Below are 19,043 nucleotides of genomic sequence, written 5' to 3' on the forward strand. Positions count from 1 at the left end.
TTTCTGAATTTGTACCACTTCTGCTTTCCCTCCTGCTGCATGACTGTCACTCTCTCTTACTGCTTTTTTAAACTTTTCTTTGCAAGGCCACTTTTGCAGACTTCCAAATGAAATGTCACTGTTATGGCATTTTACTGATTATTGGTCTGCAGAGACCTTCATGTAGAATTTGATTCTCAAAAACATACACCAGCATATCTATTGAATTAATTTTAACATAATTTTTAAATTATTTTTTAGAACCAATGTAATAAAGAACTACTAAATTATCTATTATTTGTTTCAATTCAATGGATATTTCACTGGTCCAGTGCAGGAAGTATCATCTTTAGTAGCAATACAGTATTAGCAAGTAAGCTCAACCCTTAACTGTTTTATGCTGAATTTTTGAAGCAAGGCAAGAATGATCCATAATTTGAATTTTAGAATTGTATTCCTGCCAAATGCAACAGCTTTTTAAACAGTCTAGCACGTTCAGTTCACATGTTCTTTCTGCACACACTTTTGTGATTTCAAGGATAGGTGACACAATACTCTTTTTGGGAGGCATAGTAGATATTACAGGTAGGGATGGAGAGAGGCAGGTGTGTCATTGTTATGTTTGTGTTCTTTTCTGTAAATAAAACAGTTGACTTTTTTAACCTTTGATATTGTTAAACATTTGAACTCTCCATACTCTTTAATCTCCATCATTTCATGCTGTATGTCATCTCTCAGGAATACTTGAGATTATAGAAATAAGGATGGTTAAACTTTTGTTCTTTCTTGTCATTGCTGCTTCATGCAATTAGTCCAGAATGCCAGTTTTCTAAAATCAAACATCAAAATAATCTTTGAGATAAAATGTAACTGCTTATAGAAATATGAAGCCATATTTTTCTTTCAACTCATAAGTAATCAAGCTAATTCCATAAATTATGATACTTTTGGTTTATGTCATCATTGTTTGGGGCTTAATATTTGAAGTACTTTGCTATTAAAATGGAAGAGTTTTATGTCTCTAAACTTCTAATCTTTTAAAATGTTGATTTAGCTTTATGTATAACTGTTCAATGAGCCAGTATCTCAGTGAGGCTTTTTGTTTTCAATTAAATTATAGATGTTACTAGTGTTAAGCAGATGACTAGCTCTTCCATGGTTTCCCTGGATATTTAGTATAAAGATGAGGGTGAAGCTTTATCTGCTTTTTTAATATATATTAGTGTTGAATTCTGACAAACAGATTGGAGATCCATTTTGAGATTTGGAATGCCCAGCAAAGCACAAAAACACAAAGAACAAAATAGTGCCAAATACTTGGCAAGGGGCAGGGAGGAGAGAGAGTTTTTTTCCTTTGTTTCTTGGAAGAGTCTAAAAGAAATCTGCAAGAATTCTGTTAGATTCTTTTTTATTGCTTACTCTTAAATGTCGTGAAAATATGAGGAAATGAATGGTCAAAGGTAAGTGTGTCTATATTCTGTAACACTTGACAGTCAAATATAAATTACTTCTGTTTAACAGAGAACATGTTTTCTCTGCTTCAGAGACCTTATTAAGAAGCTGCTTGTGGTTGACAGAACAAGACGACTAGGAAATATGAAGGTCAGTCTAAAATCTTTAGTGTAACACAGCACAAGGTTAAAAGAATTCTGTAGGAAAGATAGAGACCAGCTCTTAATAGAGTTTTTGTCTTTATAATCAGGAAACAGCTACATTTCCCCATACATTACTTAGGTTATACAATCCTAAATGCAGAGTTTTACTTCTGTATTTCTGTGTTTCTGAAAATCATTCCCCTGTTTTAATTAATGCTACTCTTCATTATGGTTTTCCTCTCCCTACCACCAGCCTATTCATTAATGTGAAAACCTAGATTAGACCAGAAACATGGTATTAAGTCCTGTAGTGCAGAGTGCCAGGTCATTTGGTTCTTCTTTTGTGAGGGTGTTAATACCAGAAGGACCACTAATCAAACTTGAAGTTTAAAAATTATTTTAAAAGTATAAGGATTGGTGTAGTACTGTGATACGTGGTCATTGTCTTGGTGGGGCTGAATAAGCACAGTCAAATACTCTTCCACCAGGAAGAACTATTTACCCTAATCGAAATAGATTTATGAAGACAATAGATACTGAAATTAGCTTGTATAATCTTTCTCTTTAGAGACATCTAAAATTTTTATTTCTCTGTGCAAGGGATGGTAGAGGTTTGCTTTTTGGCCCAAAGCACATGGACTGGTAACCATAGGTGAAGATGGTAATAGATGCACAATCATCCAGGGTTTTCTTAACATATTAATATAAATATAAATGTTTTAACCAGCTGTCAGTGTTTTCTTTTGGAGCCTTTTTATGGCACAAAGTTAGACTGGTAAGAACAAACAGGAAATAATGTTTTTCTTATCCTTCAGAATCTTTTGTAGTCTTTTTCAGGAGGGTTTCTTAAGCTGAAATTTTTTAAACTTATTTACCAGTGAAAACTTTTATATCTTTGGACAGTTTTGAAGGAAAACAAGAACAAAAACAAATCTTGACTTGTTCAAACATGGGCTTTAGTAAATGTGTTTGGCTAGGTTTTGTGTTGTTTTGGGGGATGTTTTTAGTCCGTGGTTGCTTAGGTTTGTTTTGGGACTTTCCCTACAATTGGCTAAAATTCTTTAATCAAAAATAGTTCTAATTAAGAGCAGATTTTTGGGGTGGGACCGCTAGGTCAGACTTGTGTCTGATCCTTTTCCATTGTCATAATGTTTTAAAAAGATGTAAATCCCACAAAACATTTTCTGGTGAAACATTCAGTCAGATCTGCTTTTGAGGGAACTACATGATACTCTTCTCCTTGATGCCTCATTGGATATGAGCATGAATAGTTCCACTCCACATAAATCTGAAAAAACCTAAATGTGTGATAATGCTTGGTTTTGTGGAGCTTTTGTATTATAGTCTTGAGTCTTGTTCTTTGATCAGGCCTGAGATAGAGAACCAGCTGGTTTTCCCCAGTGCTTAATGCCTAGAGAACAAGTCCGTGCTTGAAACAAGGTTAATCATGAAAAAAGTGATATTTTTGTTTCTTATATACATAAATAAAACAGGCATCTCAGAGAGATTAATCATTACAAGGCAAATACACCTTTAGCTATATATCTAAAATGAAAACAAATGTTTTAATGTATTTACTTTCGCAACAGTACTGAGAACCTCTTGCTGTCAGCATTAAATGCCTGTAATATTTAAAAAAACTATGTGCTTCCAAGACATTATTTAAAACACCGTCAACCCTCAGGTTTTTTTTATAGTGCAAGAATTAGAAAGTTTATCTGAATAAAAGGCATTCTCTTAAATGTTGTTGAAAACAAAAGTAAATAGGATTATAATGGTTTTGTGCGTACTTTAAAGCCTTTTCTTGATCTCCATTGTGTCAGAAGAATGCTAAAAAAAGCCCGAAGAAACACCAAATCAAAATTACTTGGGTTTTGCTGGAACGCAGGACTTACTAGGGAATTAACACTATGGATTTATCCTTTAGAATCTTTTAATGATTAACACCTGAAAAATAGAAAAAAGGATAGACCTGATATCACAGTCCTTGTAATGAAATACATGGTTTGGCATACATGTACCTTAAAATATAATTAGTATTTTGATTTCTTTCCTTAAAGAATGGAGCAGATGATGTGAAGAGACATCGATGGTTCAGGTCTATAGACTGGGATGCTGTACCTCAAAGGAGACTAAAGGTACATTCTGCAAATACTGTATAGGACATCACAAGGAGAAATCATTATTCATTTAAGCTGATCTGTTGAAGGTTTGTTGGCTGTTGTGTTTGTGTGTGTATAACCACATGTCTATATGCACACTTAGTAATTAAATGCATATTTGCCTTTTTGCAATGTGGAGTTAATTGTATTAATGTCTGTTTGCATTTTTGTCTATATACGAACTGTCTAAAAAAAAAATCTCTGCTTTAGTTTGCTGAAGGTGATTAGTTAATGCAAAATTTAGTTTTCAGGTTTAGGGTTTTGTAAGTGATTACTTGTTGTAAGTGGTTTTTTATTTGGGGATGTGGAGGGGATTGCTAATTTGTGGATTTGAATTTTTTTTTTTTTCCTTTTGTTTTTTTTTTTCCTTGTCCTTACATATATGGAAGTATTTTACTCTGGGCTTTAAATTTTTGTGCCAAGTTCAATTCAGGTAAATGTTTTAATAAAATGTAAAGCACATGGGAGTAGGAGGAATAGGGAAGGTGAAAGAGAAGGATTTATGAATGTAATTCCAACATACTTTTTTTATAGCACTGAATTCTAGTATTGTATGATGGCAGATGTTTGCAAAAGCTATCAACATTACAAAATGCTTTTTAAAGTCCTTTGGAAGTAAAACTGCTTTCTTTCCTTCCTCAGAGTTCTAACCTGTACAGTTCCTTACAGCAGTGATTTTCTGTAGCAGAGGTTGGGTTACCACATGCAGTTAATCAAGTAGCAATTAAATATTTGTTTTTCTTTTTTTTGCATTAGTTTCTTGCACTTAAATTCCAGGTAGATACCTTGAGTTCTTGCAAAATAAAAAGAGACAGTATTAAAATGTTCTTGATGTATTGTAAACAACATCTAATATAAAGCTGTAGATGACTTTTCTCTTTAAGAAAAATAAGTTTACAGTGTTTTAAATGTGTGGGTTTTATTTTTAATCCTTACTGCAACCAGTTGATATTTTATGAAAATGCATTGTAATGAAGTCACATTTTTCTAGGTATTTACTATAAATTCTGTTTACTGAAACCTTCAAAGAACACAAACTGGATGATAACCCGTTTAATGATACATAAACTCTGAAGTTTATGACAACCAAAGCAATAAAAAACATAGAATTAAAAATTATTGTTAGATGTACAATCAAATGTCTCAGGTCCAAACATCCTTTGTGTGGCATTTTTATTTAAAAAATTAATTTAAAAAGAGTCACTGTAGCATTCAGATTATTATGAATACAAAACTTGTTTCTTAATCTTTCTGATGGTTGCATTAAGCTCTTAGAAGATGCGATGGTGCTTAATTAAACTTAAGAGTAGGGATGTGAAGTGGATCAGAATTTTATCTGGTTATTTATAGAGGCAGCTATATTCTTCAGAATTTGTTTTCATGATTTCATACTAATGAGAGATTGAAAATATGAAATAATGCACACAATGCTCCATTTTCCCTGTAAAAAGCGTGAATTTCTCTATTATATAAATTATGTATTGATTCATAGTCCTAAAGTCCTAATAAAGGTCTTAAATATCAATATCATATAAACAATAGCAATGCCTGAAAGGGAGAAAATCATTTCATTAATCATCCTTTCTCTCTTTGGGTTTTTCTTTCTGTATGTCACCTCACAAAACTGGTTTTTCTGCCAAAATGCTTACAGGGAGGAGGAGTACCAGGCACTGCCCACAGTGGAACAAACATTTCTCAGGGGCAGAGCAGATTCTGTGCATTTTCTTCAGCATCTGGGCAGTATTGCTGTGACTGCCAGACAAAAAATTAGGACTCTGCTTTTGGCTGAAGGTTAGAAGTACTAGGTTACAAGTTAGGGACCCATCTTTCTCATTGAAAACCTACTGATGATAACATCATTTTGAAAAGCCCAAAAGCTCAGATAAGATCTTGTGAGCTAGTGGAAGCCAGACTTATCTTTTCGAGCATATGCAGGATAGCATTTTGCTATACTTCATAGTTCTGTCTGTGGTATGACTTTGAGCCAGTTCATCCTTATGATCATCCGTAAGGTTTCCTCATTCTTAAGTGTTCTGTTAGATTCAGCGTGATAGTTAAGTTCCCAGTTGCTGAGAAGAGGATAGAGAGATGAATGTCCCCTGAGAGAGGAAAAGAGGTTTGCCCTTCATTAACACCTGCAATTAATGAAATGTTCCTGAAAAGATCTTTATCTCATAGTCTGTGGCCAGAAGCGCAGAGCATTCTCAATGTTAGATTTCAGACAAATTAAAACTACAGGTACTGTGAAGCTGATACTACTCTTGGCACCTTCAAGTTTAATAAAAACAATCCATTTGATTTAAGATGCTCTTAAAGCCATCCTTGTGAAATGAGTTATGGTGAAGCAGTTTCTTTACCTGCTTCAATGTATTGCTAGGTTAGGAAGAAACACAGCTGGTAGACAGAAGTTAGTAATTTCAACCTCTTTAAAAGCAATATTTTTGAAAGCAGTGAAGAGGAGGCTTTTTTCCTTCAATATGGTAACAGTTTCCTATGCTGCTGTGAAGATTCTTAGTTGAAAAGAACCTAGTGCTCAATAAAATAGGTATCTATATTAAGTGTATTAATTATCTATGTGTCTTTTAACCACATATCTAAGTGTAAAATTGACAAAAAGTGGGAATGCGTTGCTGCAAGCTTCTCTCTCTCATGCCACTCATTTTTAGGGGAAAGTTGAACTGTAAATCTGTACTCCATTTGTTTAATAGATCTTTTACCAAATAGTATGATGGAGAGAAGCTCATTGAGGAAACTACTAACATTTTTGTTAGCTACTAACATTTTTGTTGTGCTTCTTCTGACTAGCCTCCCATAGTGCCCAAAGTATCCAATGATGGAGATACTTCCAATTTTGAAGCATATCCTGAAGATGACTGGAACAAGACACCTCCAGTACCTCCTAAAGATCTAGAAATTTTCAAGAATTTCTGAGTAGAACATCTACACTGGACAAGGTATGTCCAAATGTCAAGAGTGCCCTTGAAAGAAACCTTACACAGAAATTACATTGTCTGATTCATAATAGGTTGAAGTGACAAAAATCACTTAACCTCACAGGATTTGGTTTTCTACATTGATGAAGGTTTATTTGCATACAAATATTTAAGTCCTTCTGTCCTTAAATTTTTAAAAATAGTGTGTAAAAAGAAATACCTAGATTGATTTGATAGATAAGGAAATATGATAGTTCTTAACTGTAAGGTTTTACTATTAAGAATACAGACTCTATAGAGGAATAGGATTGTCAGGTTAATTCTGTACCCTGGATATTCTCTCTTATAAATGTGATAGGTTGATATTTGTTACTGAGTTCAAATAGTCCACCTTGAGTTGTGTTCTTTTTTTTTTTTTGTCTTAGAAACTGGAAGGAAATTGAAGTGCTGAGAGCAAGTCTGACGAACGATGGAGTTCAGATATAAAGGAAGATTTTCTTTGTGGTTAAGAATAATACTGCATTCAGATATATGTATTAGTAAATGTCAAAAAAGATGGAGGCAGGCAGGAACAATTTTTTGCTGTAAACATTTGACTTTAGTTTATTAAATTGTAATAATGATAGTCTGCTCTGAAGTAGACTAACTAAAATGATATTTTTAGGATTATTTTTTTAACTTATGGTTGAATTAAGTTTCCTGCTATTCCCAGATCCTTTTTGCATAGTTAACTCATAGACTTAATTTTATAAGTTTATACTAAAGTTGTGTAATTAAAAGCACAAATTAGTATATATGTATATAATGGATACAGTACAACTAAAGCACAGGAATTGTGCAAAGATGTAAATTTTTGTACTTTGCAGAGTCTATGATTTTTATTTTTCAAATAATGTTTTTCAAGAAGTTCTTTAGGAATAAAAGTCTTAAAAAAGGATAAATGAGTTTTTCATCATCTTATATGCATTTTATAATTCTTTGTAAAAACAAAAATAATTACGTTTTAAAAAAGATTTGTACCTAAAATTTCCAATGCCTCACACTTACAAACATGGTACTTGAAAGCAGAAAGACCAGGCCATATTTTATTGTTGTTGAAGATGTATCTTAATGGCTAATTTATGAGGTTCTGTTACAATTATGTCTCTTTGCAAACCAGAATTTTGAGTGATTATACACTGTGTGAAATGGGATTCCTCACATGAAAACTTTAAATAAACATGCAAGTCAGTCCATCCTGATAAAAGGGCTGTAACTGGTTCTTACGGGAGTTGTTCCCTCACAAGCTTGTTGTCTTCTCCAAATGTAAAGCATGAGCCGTAACAGACCTTTTTCATTAGTGAAATAGCTGTTGTTTAATGATGAACACTTCAGAATATCAGAGGGAAGACTGAATATATAGTACAGCCTTATTTTTCTGCTCCTTTTTTTTTAATGTCCTAGTCCCTGCTGCCAGCAATTTTATATGTACAGAGTTCAAATTTTGGATGCAGAGAGTCTCTTTTTTCATCCTATGTTAACATCTTTCTAGCAGCTGGAGCACACTGTTTTGGAAGTATTTGCAATATTGCTTCATTTTAAGTAGCACTAAATATCAGTATGTGCATATGTATGTACCTCTAATATGAATGCACAGAAACATGAAGGTAGTTGAATACTAGGCAGAATCTCTTTTTTTAGGTTTTTTTTTTCATGTTACATATTGTGATACTTGTGTTAATATAAGAGAGTTGATTTTAAAGTGCTTCAATTAAAAAAACAATATTTTTTAGGATGTTATCGGTTTAGACAACTTCTAGTGAAATTACCATATTTAGACCATTTTTTTTTTCTCAGAACACATCACCTCTCTGGAGTTCTACTACTATGGCATAATACTGTTTAATTAGTTCATACAGACAGTTTTTCCCAAAAACTACTCTCCACATTTTTGATCTGAAAACAATGAGAAATGTAGGCCAAAGATTTGTTTTTCTAAACTAAATCCTGAATGCCTACAAAACAGGCATTCTAGCAATTGTTACTGAAATTACCATATTTATGATTTTATTGCAGATCTGTTATTGGAGTCTCTTTGTGGAAAAGTGATCTCAATATTTTTTTTTGTTTAAACAGTACAGAAGTGTTATTGAGAACCTGTAACTTCTAGGATATTAGATTATTTCTTCATAAAGCAAGTCTTACTAAAGGAGACTGTGCATTTTTGACAAGAGTTATACAACATGTAACAAAATCAGGATATTTCAAGATTATAATTCTGGAATATCGCAAAGCTATCTTGATGTTACGCAAGTTGATGGCCTCAGTTGCCATTCAGTAAATATAGTGTAGGAATGTATAATGAAATACAGGACAATCCATAGGAAATTACAGTTTTAACCTAGTGTAAGTACCTTAGTCTCTTGGAAAAATGAATCTAGCCCACTACATTTGTATCTGTGGAATTAGTTATTCTGAATCAATTGGAAAAACTGAAACACATAAAACACAGCAAACAGTTGGGGAGTTTTCTTAATGTGCAAATGTATGGTATCTTATGGACTCTGAATACTACATACATCAATTTCTTAATTGAAAATCTACATACTGCAACAAGAAAGTGTGCTACATATAGGATTTTTCTTCCAATTTCAAAGCTGCTCTGTGTTTAAGTCTTCAGATCTGAGGAAATGAAGTTGAAATTGAGTCATTTGCCACAGTGGCAGTTAGAAGTTTTGACCGCTTGAACAACAGGTGATAGTGAATTTTCTTTTTATGACTCTTACCCATTGCTGGCAGTGGATGCACTGACACTCATGATGGAGACTTAAGGAAGTTATTAATAATGATAATCCATTGACTTTACATTGATTCCGAGCCATGTGTACATAACACCTAACTACTGACCTCGTCAGCATGCTTTCTAGTACAAAACTGCTTTCAATTTTTTTAAATTAAAATACTCAAGTAAAAAGTAAAACCAAAACATTTTTGAAGCATTATTTCAAGCGATCAGTTATTTTTTTCTACAGTCCTGGACTTAATGAGGTGTTATTACCTGGCTGTTCTATTTGTTTGCACAAGTGAGTCTGCTGTAAGTCTTCACTGAGACTTCATGGCCCACTAATGTAGTTCTGAGTGTTCATGTAGGTAAACACTGCACGAGGATTTCTGGATTTATGGATTTCTTAAAAGAAGACTAGAAGATTTTTTTAGTTCCTATTCAAGTAGGGTGTTCTCTGAAGTTCATTTTATTTTGATTATTTCTGTTAATGTCTACTTTTGCATATAGACTGTTGCATAAGGACTGTTTTCTTGCAAGAGAGCCCAAAGGCCTTTGATATTCTACATCCATGAACAAGAATGTTAAACATTAAAAAAACAGCCTTTATTTTTGAGTTTTATATTTGTATTTTTAATTGCCCAATCTGAGGTTTTAAGTGATAAACATGAATTGTAAACTCAATTGCCTTGTAACCAAATGATACAAACGCTTCATGATTTCAATGAAGAACATACTGTAGATTTTCCTGTAAATGAGCTTGATCAATAAATATGTGTGCTACTGAGCTTTAACTAATGTGATCTTCCACTGTAGAAAGTCATTGTTATGGATCAAATATAGGTACTAAACTATGTTTAAATGGATAAACAGGGATTTTACGGTTTTGAAAGCAATGAAGATACGGCTGTTCCTCAGCCCAACTGCTTGCCATTCAGAAGAGTTGTGATGCAGTGCTTCCTATGCTATAGAATTATTTTTAAGCTTTCAATGACTGTAGCATGATTCCTTTTTGTACTGTACTGTGTACAGACTTCCCATGTTTTGCACTTTTCTATGGCAAACCTTGACTGCTTTATAAGTACTCTGTTGTATAGTAAGTAGTGATAGTGGTAGCAGACATTTGTGTGCTGCATAATCAGCTTGGACTGCTCGACTTGGAGGTTCACTTGGGCTAATGTGTGTTGCTGGTTGCTTGTTGTAGCTTACGTGTAAGTACTGTTCAAGTTACAAAGTCAGCCCTCATTGCACAATGAAAAATCACTGTGATCTGTACATAAACCCTAGTAAAACTTTATTGCTGTTTAATTTAATGTAATATCTGTCAAATCTGGATTCGTTTAATAAACCTTTATATCTTTTCAAATGTTTAAACCTAGTTTGCTTCCATTTATGCTGGTAGGAGATTGGGGTTCTTCATCCAAGAAAATGGTGAAGGGGAGATGAGAGGAGCAGAAAAACAACTGTTCCTTTTTTTCACATTTTTAAGCCTTTTCAGAAAAGACACAAGTGTTGGAACAGATTTCAGATGTTATCAAAGAAGCACCAAAAGTACATTTTCAAAACCATTTCAGGTAGTGCACCAGGTAGTTACACCAAAAGTGTTAATTTGAACTTCTCATTAAACTTTGATTATATGACCATAATTGCTTTGGCATTTTTACAACTTAATGACCTGAACGCTGTCCAGAACACTCAGTTCAATCCGTTTCTTTAAGCATTTAAAAAAATTCTCACAGTGTCTACCTGACTTACTCTTTATTTCATCTTCCATCAAAACTTGAAAAGTTTGTTTCTGACAAAATTTGTTTAGCTCTTTAAATTCCTTCTCTTGGGTCAAATGTATTTTATTTCTTATCTCCTAGATATCATAATCTGGTGATAATTACATAGTCATAGAACCTACTGGATACAGTTTGGCCTAGTTAAGGGTTCACTTGTTAAAGATGGAATTGTTTTTTTTTCTGCCTGGCTTCATTCTAAATTCTGTGCATTGATGTTTTTCTCTTGTAAACCACTATGTCATGTACTTCAAGAGATTGGTAATGGAAAGTGAAGGAACACTGCAATGAGCCCTGGCAAGTTTTTAATCATGTCTTTGACATGAATCAAAAGAACTTTTCAGTTAAAATACAGGAAATTTTTGAATGGCAACAAGAAAGAATTTTGTTTGTTATCTTGTTCATACCCCAGCCATGTGGCGCAGTTTTTGTTCATTTTCCTGAGTGCTCCATCTTTTTTGAATGCATGTGTAACTCTTTTCCAGTAGAAGCCATTCAAAGCACACTTTTTTCGCTCATTCAGGGCAGGTAGGTTTTGTTCACTACCTCCAAATCTCTCGCTTCATGCTTCATTAGGCCTTTTTAGGGCAAAACACTCTTAAAACCGAATTTGACAATCTCCCACTGTTTTGTGGCCCTCTGTTAACTAGTAAAGGTATGATACTCTAAGGAATGGTAGAAAGCAGATGGCATTGTTACATCTAGATCCTGCCCAGTACTTTGTGGATTCTTACTCATAAATCAAGCTCTTTCACATGCAAACTCCTAGCTGCTTCAATCTCAGCTGCAGAATTCAGGCAGCTTTTCACAGGGAAAGTAAAAGGCTCTTCTGCTGCTCTCAGTAGAAAACAACTCCATTCTGTCTTTCATGCCCTCTTTCCATCTACTCTTCAAAAAATCACATATGAATGTATGTCAGACTTTGTATTTATCCTTGAAACCAGAAATACTGTAGAATTCTAGCAAGCTGAATTGTGCAATTTTCTATGCATCCAAATACTTTTCCAGTTTTGTGCTTAAGTTTATGCTGGCTTTTAAGCTAAAATTCCTGTTTTTCTCAATATTGTATCCAAAATGTAGTTTTGGGAGTCAGAGTTAATTTCAACTTAAGTCAGTAATCAGTCTAGTTTAGAGAATCCTTGATACTAAAATCCCTTGGTTGGAGGACAATGCTTTAAAATCATAATGCTCTTAATTTTCTGCCCAAGTGTAAGCTGTGCAGAGGAGGTAGTTGTGCTTTCAGTGCCAATACTACTGCAGTTCACATGAAGAAAACAAAAGCTTGCTCGAGCCTGCAGAGCCTAAACTTAAGCCTTTTCAACTTGAAGGACCAAATCAATCTCTTTCTTTGAGCAGCTTTGTGAGAGTATAACTGAGCAGCTTAGCAAATATCAAGACTGAGGTATAGAAAAACTCTGAGCTTTACAAAGGCAGTTCTTCAGAAATTAAGTATTAGAGAGCTCAGTTTTTGATTTGGAATACAAAAGTAAAAGATTCTGTGCTGTTACGTGCTTCTGAAGTTTGGTGAACAAATGCCAAAAATACGGAGTGTTTCATATTGTGTGTATAATATCTAGTGGCTTCTTTGGCCTGTTTTTATTTTCTCAGTTAAAAAGAAATTGTAGTTGAATTTAGGACCTAAATCTTCTAAAATCAAGGTGCTTGTGAAGCACCATTTAAGTGAAGTAGTGCTGCTAGGCTGTATTAATATAGTAAATAAAACACTCACAAGTGGCATGTTTTCCATTTGTACTGATAACCAGTTTCCGTTGATGCATGTTAATTAGATGGCTTAACATTCTGTTCTTCGTTTTTGGTCAAGCTTTTACATATTCTACTAGCAGGTTTTGCAAAAAATAAGCAGATGAGTAAACTGAGGTAGTTATTTTTTTTTCCCTGTTAATAAAGCTGAGCTGTCAGTTGATAGTGTAAATGCATTATCAAGGAACAGCAATTTCATGTAAATGCATTATCCAGAAACAGCAACCTCTTCAGATTAATAAATTCCTGTTTTGAATGTGTTTAGATTTAGAATTTTTCTTATTTTTCTCTTATTCTTCTGTGAATTCTTACTGGGCTGTGCCTTAAAGCAGCACTGCAGTCCTGTGCCATGACACTTGCTCCTCCTGCCACTCTTCCATGTAGCAGCTGTAAGTGAGCCTGCTAACCCAGCTGATCTGTCAGAAATGTTTCCCTGCTGGCACCTGAACTTTGGATCAAAAGCACTTCTTCCACCTAGTTTATCTGAAAAGGAGATTTCACAAGCTGAGTGTGACTGAAGTCTTTCTATGCTCTTCAGGTACTTTCCACCAGGGAGTGTGACTATTGCAATGTTGTGTTAAATAAAACAAAATTCTAAGAGTTCATTTTGAACCTATCTTCAAATATTTACATAAAGCTGCCATGGCTCATGTAATCCCCAGCGGAATCTTGATGATGCAAAAAGGAAAGTGTGGTGGTGAATCACTTAAGCAAATGTTGTTAGAGACTGAATCTATTACTTAATATTATCATTTGGCTATTGAGGAAAGGGAGATTTATAACAATTATAATAATTAATAATTATTTTAAAATAGATTTTCTAGGCATTCTATCAGAACATGAGTGACCATTACCCTTGAGTCAGGTTTTTTGTTGACCCTTGGTTTTGGATTTTGAAAACATCTGAAGTCTGTTTTAGGGACTAGATTCTACCAGTAACTTTATAATTTTTTTCCTATGGTGATTATTTACATGCAAAATATGGCAGAATTGAAATTATTATGTTAATTTGTTCAAAATTTTAATTAATGCACTGAACTGGCAACCAAATAAGAAAAGACTATGCATTCAGTTTAGGAATAAGATATTTAACCATATCAAAACTTTGGATGCAAACTATTTTAGGTTGGAAATAGAGTAATATTGTTTGAATAAACAAGTATCATGAAGGCGGGCTGATATCAGTTCTTCAGCTGGGGATTAAATTAACACTGGGAGCTACTGGATGAGGAATAAAAAGAGGAAGTTTTCTTCAACTCCTCTCTTCAACCTGTCAATAATTATGTAGTAAAGTGTAGCTATGGCACTAGCCAGTATTCAGGAGTGAAGTTGGGATATGTACAGGGCATTTCTCAAACCTGCACTCTGGCTTGTGGTGATGCCGAGCAGCTTGTCCTCTGTTCTGTATCAGGTTTCACTAGGGTGCTTTCATGTTTGGAGTCACCTCCTGAGAACAGATTGTTGGTTGTTATCACTCTAAATGCCTTTTGTATCACTTTGAAGTAGGTTTGATAGAAGTATAAAATCTTACTTATTACCCCCAAGACCAAGGTTCACCTCACTAGAAAAGGAGCAGCTGAGTTAATAGTATTAACCTTTTCTCTTATTTTGTTATACTATCTTCATGAAATATTAAATGGTTTTAATTTTGACATGTGATGTCACATTTCTTAAGCAAAGGAGGCTTTGCAGCTTTAAAAGATGGGGCTTTTTACTGATTTTTTTTTTTTTTCTATTTATGTGACACATGGAAGTTGCCAATACGAGAAAGTTCTCAGCTTCTGAGTTTGCTGCAGAGTAAAAATCTTTGGATTTATGGAGTGAAATAGCCTTCATTAAGATAACTTACAAGTCTAGGAAACAAACTTCCATTGGTCTTCTGGTGACAGAGAAGATTTGGTTAAGATTTTTTATATTTTCAAGTATAAAATAAGAAGATTGATCAGTGAAGTGATTCTTTTTGTCAATGTAATTAAAAATTAAAAAAAAATCTATTTTCTTATCATGCCAATACCAAAATTATGAGCTGTACTGAAAGTTATTTAATTTGTTGTGGTCTGTGTGCTGAATTTTCTGTTTTCAAACTGTCAAATAGAATAGTAATTAATACAATAAAAAATGCAAATGAGGAGTCATTTACATTGTATTGTCTTTAAGCTTCTAGTGTATTCTGTACATTGAGTAGAGATGTCATCCTACTTGAAATAATGAATTCCATAAGTTTGTTCTCTCTCTAAATCGCTTTAGTTGATCCGAGATTGGCATAACTTCAAGCAACTAAAAGAAGAAAATCTGCAAGAAGAATATAGAAACAGTCAATGACATTTAGAACATATGTTGTCCAAAAGTGTGAGGGTTTTGCTGGGTTTTGGTTTCTTTTCTCTGAATAGGGCCATATCCATATGATATATTGGAAGCTAAAACAAAAGCCACCTTGAGACACAGCTTTGTGTTACAGCTTTGAGTTATAGTATAGTTTCATATATTGCCAATAAAGTTCTTGCATTTACTTTTCTTAGCTAGTTCCTTTTAAAGGATTGATAGCTGTATTTTCCTGTAATGTTTTGCAAGTGCTTGCTTCATGTTCAAACTTGTTTCCCTGTAGCCCCGAGGGTGACATTCAGTGGATTTCACTGCTGTTTATTCTATTGAAAAAATCCCTGATCCTGTTTTTTTTCTCAATGTGTTATGAGCGATAGCAGCAATACATTACAGATTAATTAATCATGAAAGACAATGAATGAGGAGACAAAGAGAGAGAACACATCCTATCATGGTATTTAAAAGGATTTCCAGTAACATGATTAAATTAAAATTCTTTAAAACAAGCCTTAAAGATACAAAGCTTAAGGAATAATAAATAATAAATAAAATTTCTCCTATTAATGTCAATAGATGCATTTACCCAATTTATCTCAGTTTGCATGTTTTGAATAGTGGGACATGAGTAAGGCTGTATGTGTGTGTCTGGGAAAGCAGGGTGTCTGGGTAATGTGAAAACCTTACCTTCTACAAAATGCTCTAATAGAAATGTAACACTGCAGAACAAATATTTACCTGTGGCAAGAAGGGGGAAAAATATATCTGCATTGTCTGGTATCACTATAGCACATTTAGGCAGTGTACCTTTATTTGCTTGAGGGTCAAATGTTTTCAAATTGGAAAAAGGACTATGTGAAATAAAAATTTCCAGTGCTTATTTCCTTTGATACTGTATCCCCTTCTATGAGAATAAAACCAAAACCAACTAAAAAACTCAACCACCCATGCAGTAGTTGATTTAAGGCAGATGCAGTTTCTAGGGGTGGAGGGAGTACTTGAAACTAAAGAAGAGCAATGTCTTGGGAATGGAAGTGTTACATCCTTGGGTTTGAAAGTTTTCTGTCAGAATCTCATGCAAGTACCTTATGTTACACCAGAGTAGTTCAGGAGTTCAAGGATCAAATTAGGTGGATTAATTTGAGGCAGGGGAAGGAAATACTTAAGAAAAGTTTTGACTTTCATTTGACCATCTCACAGAAGCACAGGGTGGTTGAGGTTGGAAAGGCTCTCCAGAGGTCAGCTGGCCCAATGCCCCTGCTCAGGCAGAGCCCTCTGGAGTCAAAGCAACAAAACAATATTTTGTACTCATCTTAAGTGACATCCTTAGAACCGTCCTCAAAAGCCAAGAAAATAAAATATACACTGCTCCTTTTTTTCTGTATTTCACTGAAAAAGAAAGCATTTTTTTTAGATTAATATTTTTTCCATTTTATAGTTTTCTAAGCAGCCATTAATACCAAGTTATTATTTATAAGTAATATAATTAATTGTTCTCACAATTTAAACTGCAGTAGAGTTGAAATTACAAAGTATGAATTTTGTTCAGTTCCTTGTGTTCTCAAATGCTACAGAAGGACTATTTAACCTCTCTGGACTTAATTCAGGTCTGAAGCTGTGAAAGGGACCATGTGTTGGTGTCAGCTGCTGCACGCTGGTTTGCTTATGACAAGCAAGTCCTGATTAAAGGTGGTGCTGGATTTGCTGTCTGTAGACAGCTTTGAATTTTCATTTGGAAGAAAAATGATTTTTTTGGTCAGCAAGTTCATGGTAAAGAGTTGTTACCTTAGTGACTTCCATGTGTAGAACCACAGTTTCCAGTAGTTAATACATCTTTTTACCTCAGAGGTGTTCTAAATGACCATGCTATTTAACCTCTGTTCTTTCAAGTCTGAAAGCTAGTGTGGCCTTTCTGTGGATTGCAGATGCAGGTTGAAGTTAATGCAGGACTCGGTTCTTTGCAAACTGAAGGACAAAACCTGGTGTGCTCACAAGCTGCTGGGTGTGCACTCAATCCAAAGAGTGCTGGTTGCTGTGCAAAACACGCCTCTGTCAGACAGAGAAGTTTCACAAGAAATTAACTTGCAGCCAGTTCTTTCTGTCGTGGTGTGACAAGCTGACAAATAATCACATCTTGTGGCATTGTGCTTGCATTTCCACCAGACATAGTCTGTCTGATTAATAAATGCTGATCCTACATGGCTGGCTGGAGTGTGGGAAGGGAATGTGTCTCCACAAAAAAGCCCATGCAGGAACCAAGAGCCCAAGCATGATCCCATTTGGCTTGTCAGCCAACATTTATCCTGGGCAGATGGGAACAAAGCACAGCAGACCTCTTGGAAAAGATGTTTCCTGGGTCAGGGAAGGCATTCAGGATGAAGGCTAGAGCAGCCTCACGTCTGTTCCTGGGGCTGGATGACAGAGTTGTGCCATAGGTTTGAAGACACACACTTGCCTGCTCCCACCTGGTTTTATTCAAGCAGCCCAAATGTATTGCATCCATATTGCTCATGCAGGGGGCCTCATGTCGGCAAAAGAATTCCCTTTAATATTTTGGATTTTGGTAATGCACAGAGTACATCTTCTTTTCTCCTCCCCTGAAAACTGTGCCATGGGAATTGGCCTGGAATACATGTAATTGAAAACAGAGGGAAACTGATGCCATTTCCAAGTCATGCCTTTCTTGTGATATACTCCGCATTTACTTAAGCATCAGTTTATGTACATACATTAGTAACACAATATATTTTTTAATCCTCCTCTTTTGAAATATGCAATAGTTTAATAAATCATTTCAAAGTCAAGAAACATTTTTCCACTGTTAATTAACAGAGCCTGAGTTGTTCTTTGTCCTTTTGGTGACAGAAGTATAGAGGAAGAATTGTTCTCCCTCTAAAAAAAAAAAATTAAAAGGAATAAAATAACCACAGAAGTACTTTTAAAGTATACTCTGAAGTCATATTTATTTTTAAATAATAGTAAATAATTTAATTGTTTCAACTAGGCTTAGTTCCAAGCAGTTCTAAATTTGGAGTTAAAATAATTGATCTTAAAACCATGTGCAGGAAAACAAAACTCTTCCTCTCTCATTTCCTGTTTGAATTGATGTGAATTTGGGCTCTTCTTTAGTTTATTTGGCATGCATTGCTCCCCCATGAACCATGTCAAGGATCACAGAATGTCCTCTTCTCACAAGCAAAGCATTAATTTGTAATCCAGTGTGTAATTTTTTTTTCTTTAAAAATGAGCCTATTGAAATAACTATTTAAAAACATTTCAGTGATTTTGTACTACTGGGCACAGAAGCGATTGCACTTCCAGCTTGCAGTGTGTTGAATATGTTATACATTGCCCTCTAATGCTGCTGATCACAATGCTGGAAGTGTAATACACAGCAGCAAAATCACAGCAAGATAACAGGAACATCAGCTGACACACACCAAGTGCTCTGGTTCCTCCCAATGGTCCTGATTTGAAAAGGAGGGGTATAACCAGATCAGGAGATGGAAAATCTGCCCCAAGAATTTAAGTAAATGGCCAGGGAGCTTCAAAATGTCTCCTTGGACAAAAGGAGATTCCATAGATCTCTGGAGAGGCTGTGTCTGCTCGTTCAGGGCATCACAGAGTTAAGACATTAAACGTAGGCTTGGAGTATAGGGGGCCTCAAGAGTTTTGACACTTCAATCCCAAAACTTTTTATTGTGTTCTTGTGAGTCTGGAAAACTTCACAGAATTGAAATATATAGTTTATG

At 34.6% G+C, this 19,043-nt stretch overlaps 1 protein-coding gene across 1 annotated transcript in view; it reads left to right on the forward strand.

Annotated features, from left to right (window-relative positions):
* Nucleotides 1–10,804, forward strand: part of PRKX (protein kinase cAMP-dependent X-linked catalytic subunit) — a 55,593-nt gene extending 44,789 nt beyond the window's left edge. The window contains exons 6-9 of the mRNA XM_053971232.1: nt 1,524–1,581; nt 3,635–3,712; nt 6,542–6,690; nt 7,095–10,804. Of these exons, the coding sequence (XP_053827207.1) occupies nt 1,524–1,581; nt 3,635–3,712; nt 6,542–6,667 (262 nt within the window). The 3' untranslated portion in view covers nt 6,668–6,690; nt 7,095–10,804. The remainder of the gene's footprint in view (nt 1–1,523; nt 1,582–3,634; nt 3,713–6,541; nt 6,691–7,094) is intronic.
* The last annotated feature ends 8,239 nt before the right edge of the window (nt 10,805–19,043 follow it).

The sequence above is a fragment of the Vidua macroura genome, chromosome 2 (assembly GCF_024509145.1).
Source record: "Vidua macroura isolate BioBank_ID:100142 chromosome 2, ASM2450914v1, whole genome shotgun sequence".
In the NCBI taxonomy this organism is placed as follows: Eukaryota; Metazoa; Chordata; class Aves; order Passeriformes; family Viduidae; genus Vidua; species Vidua macroura.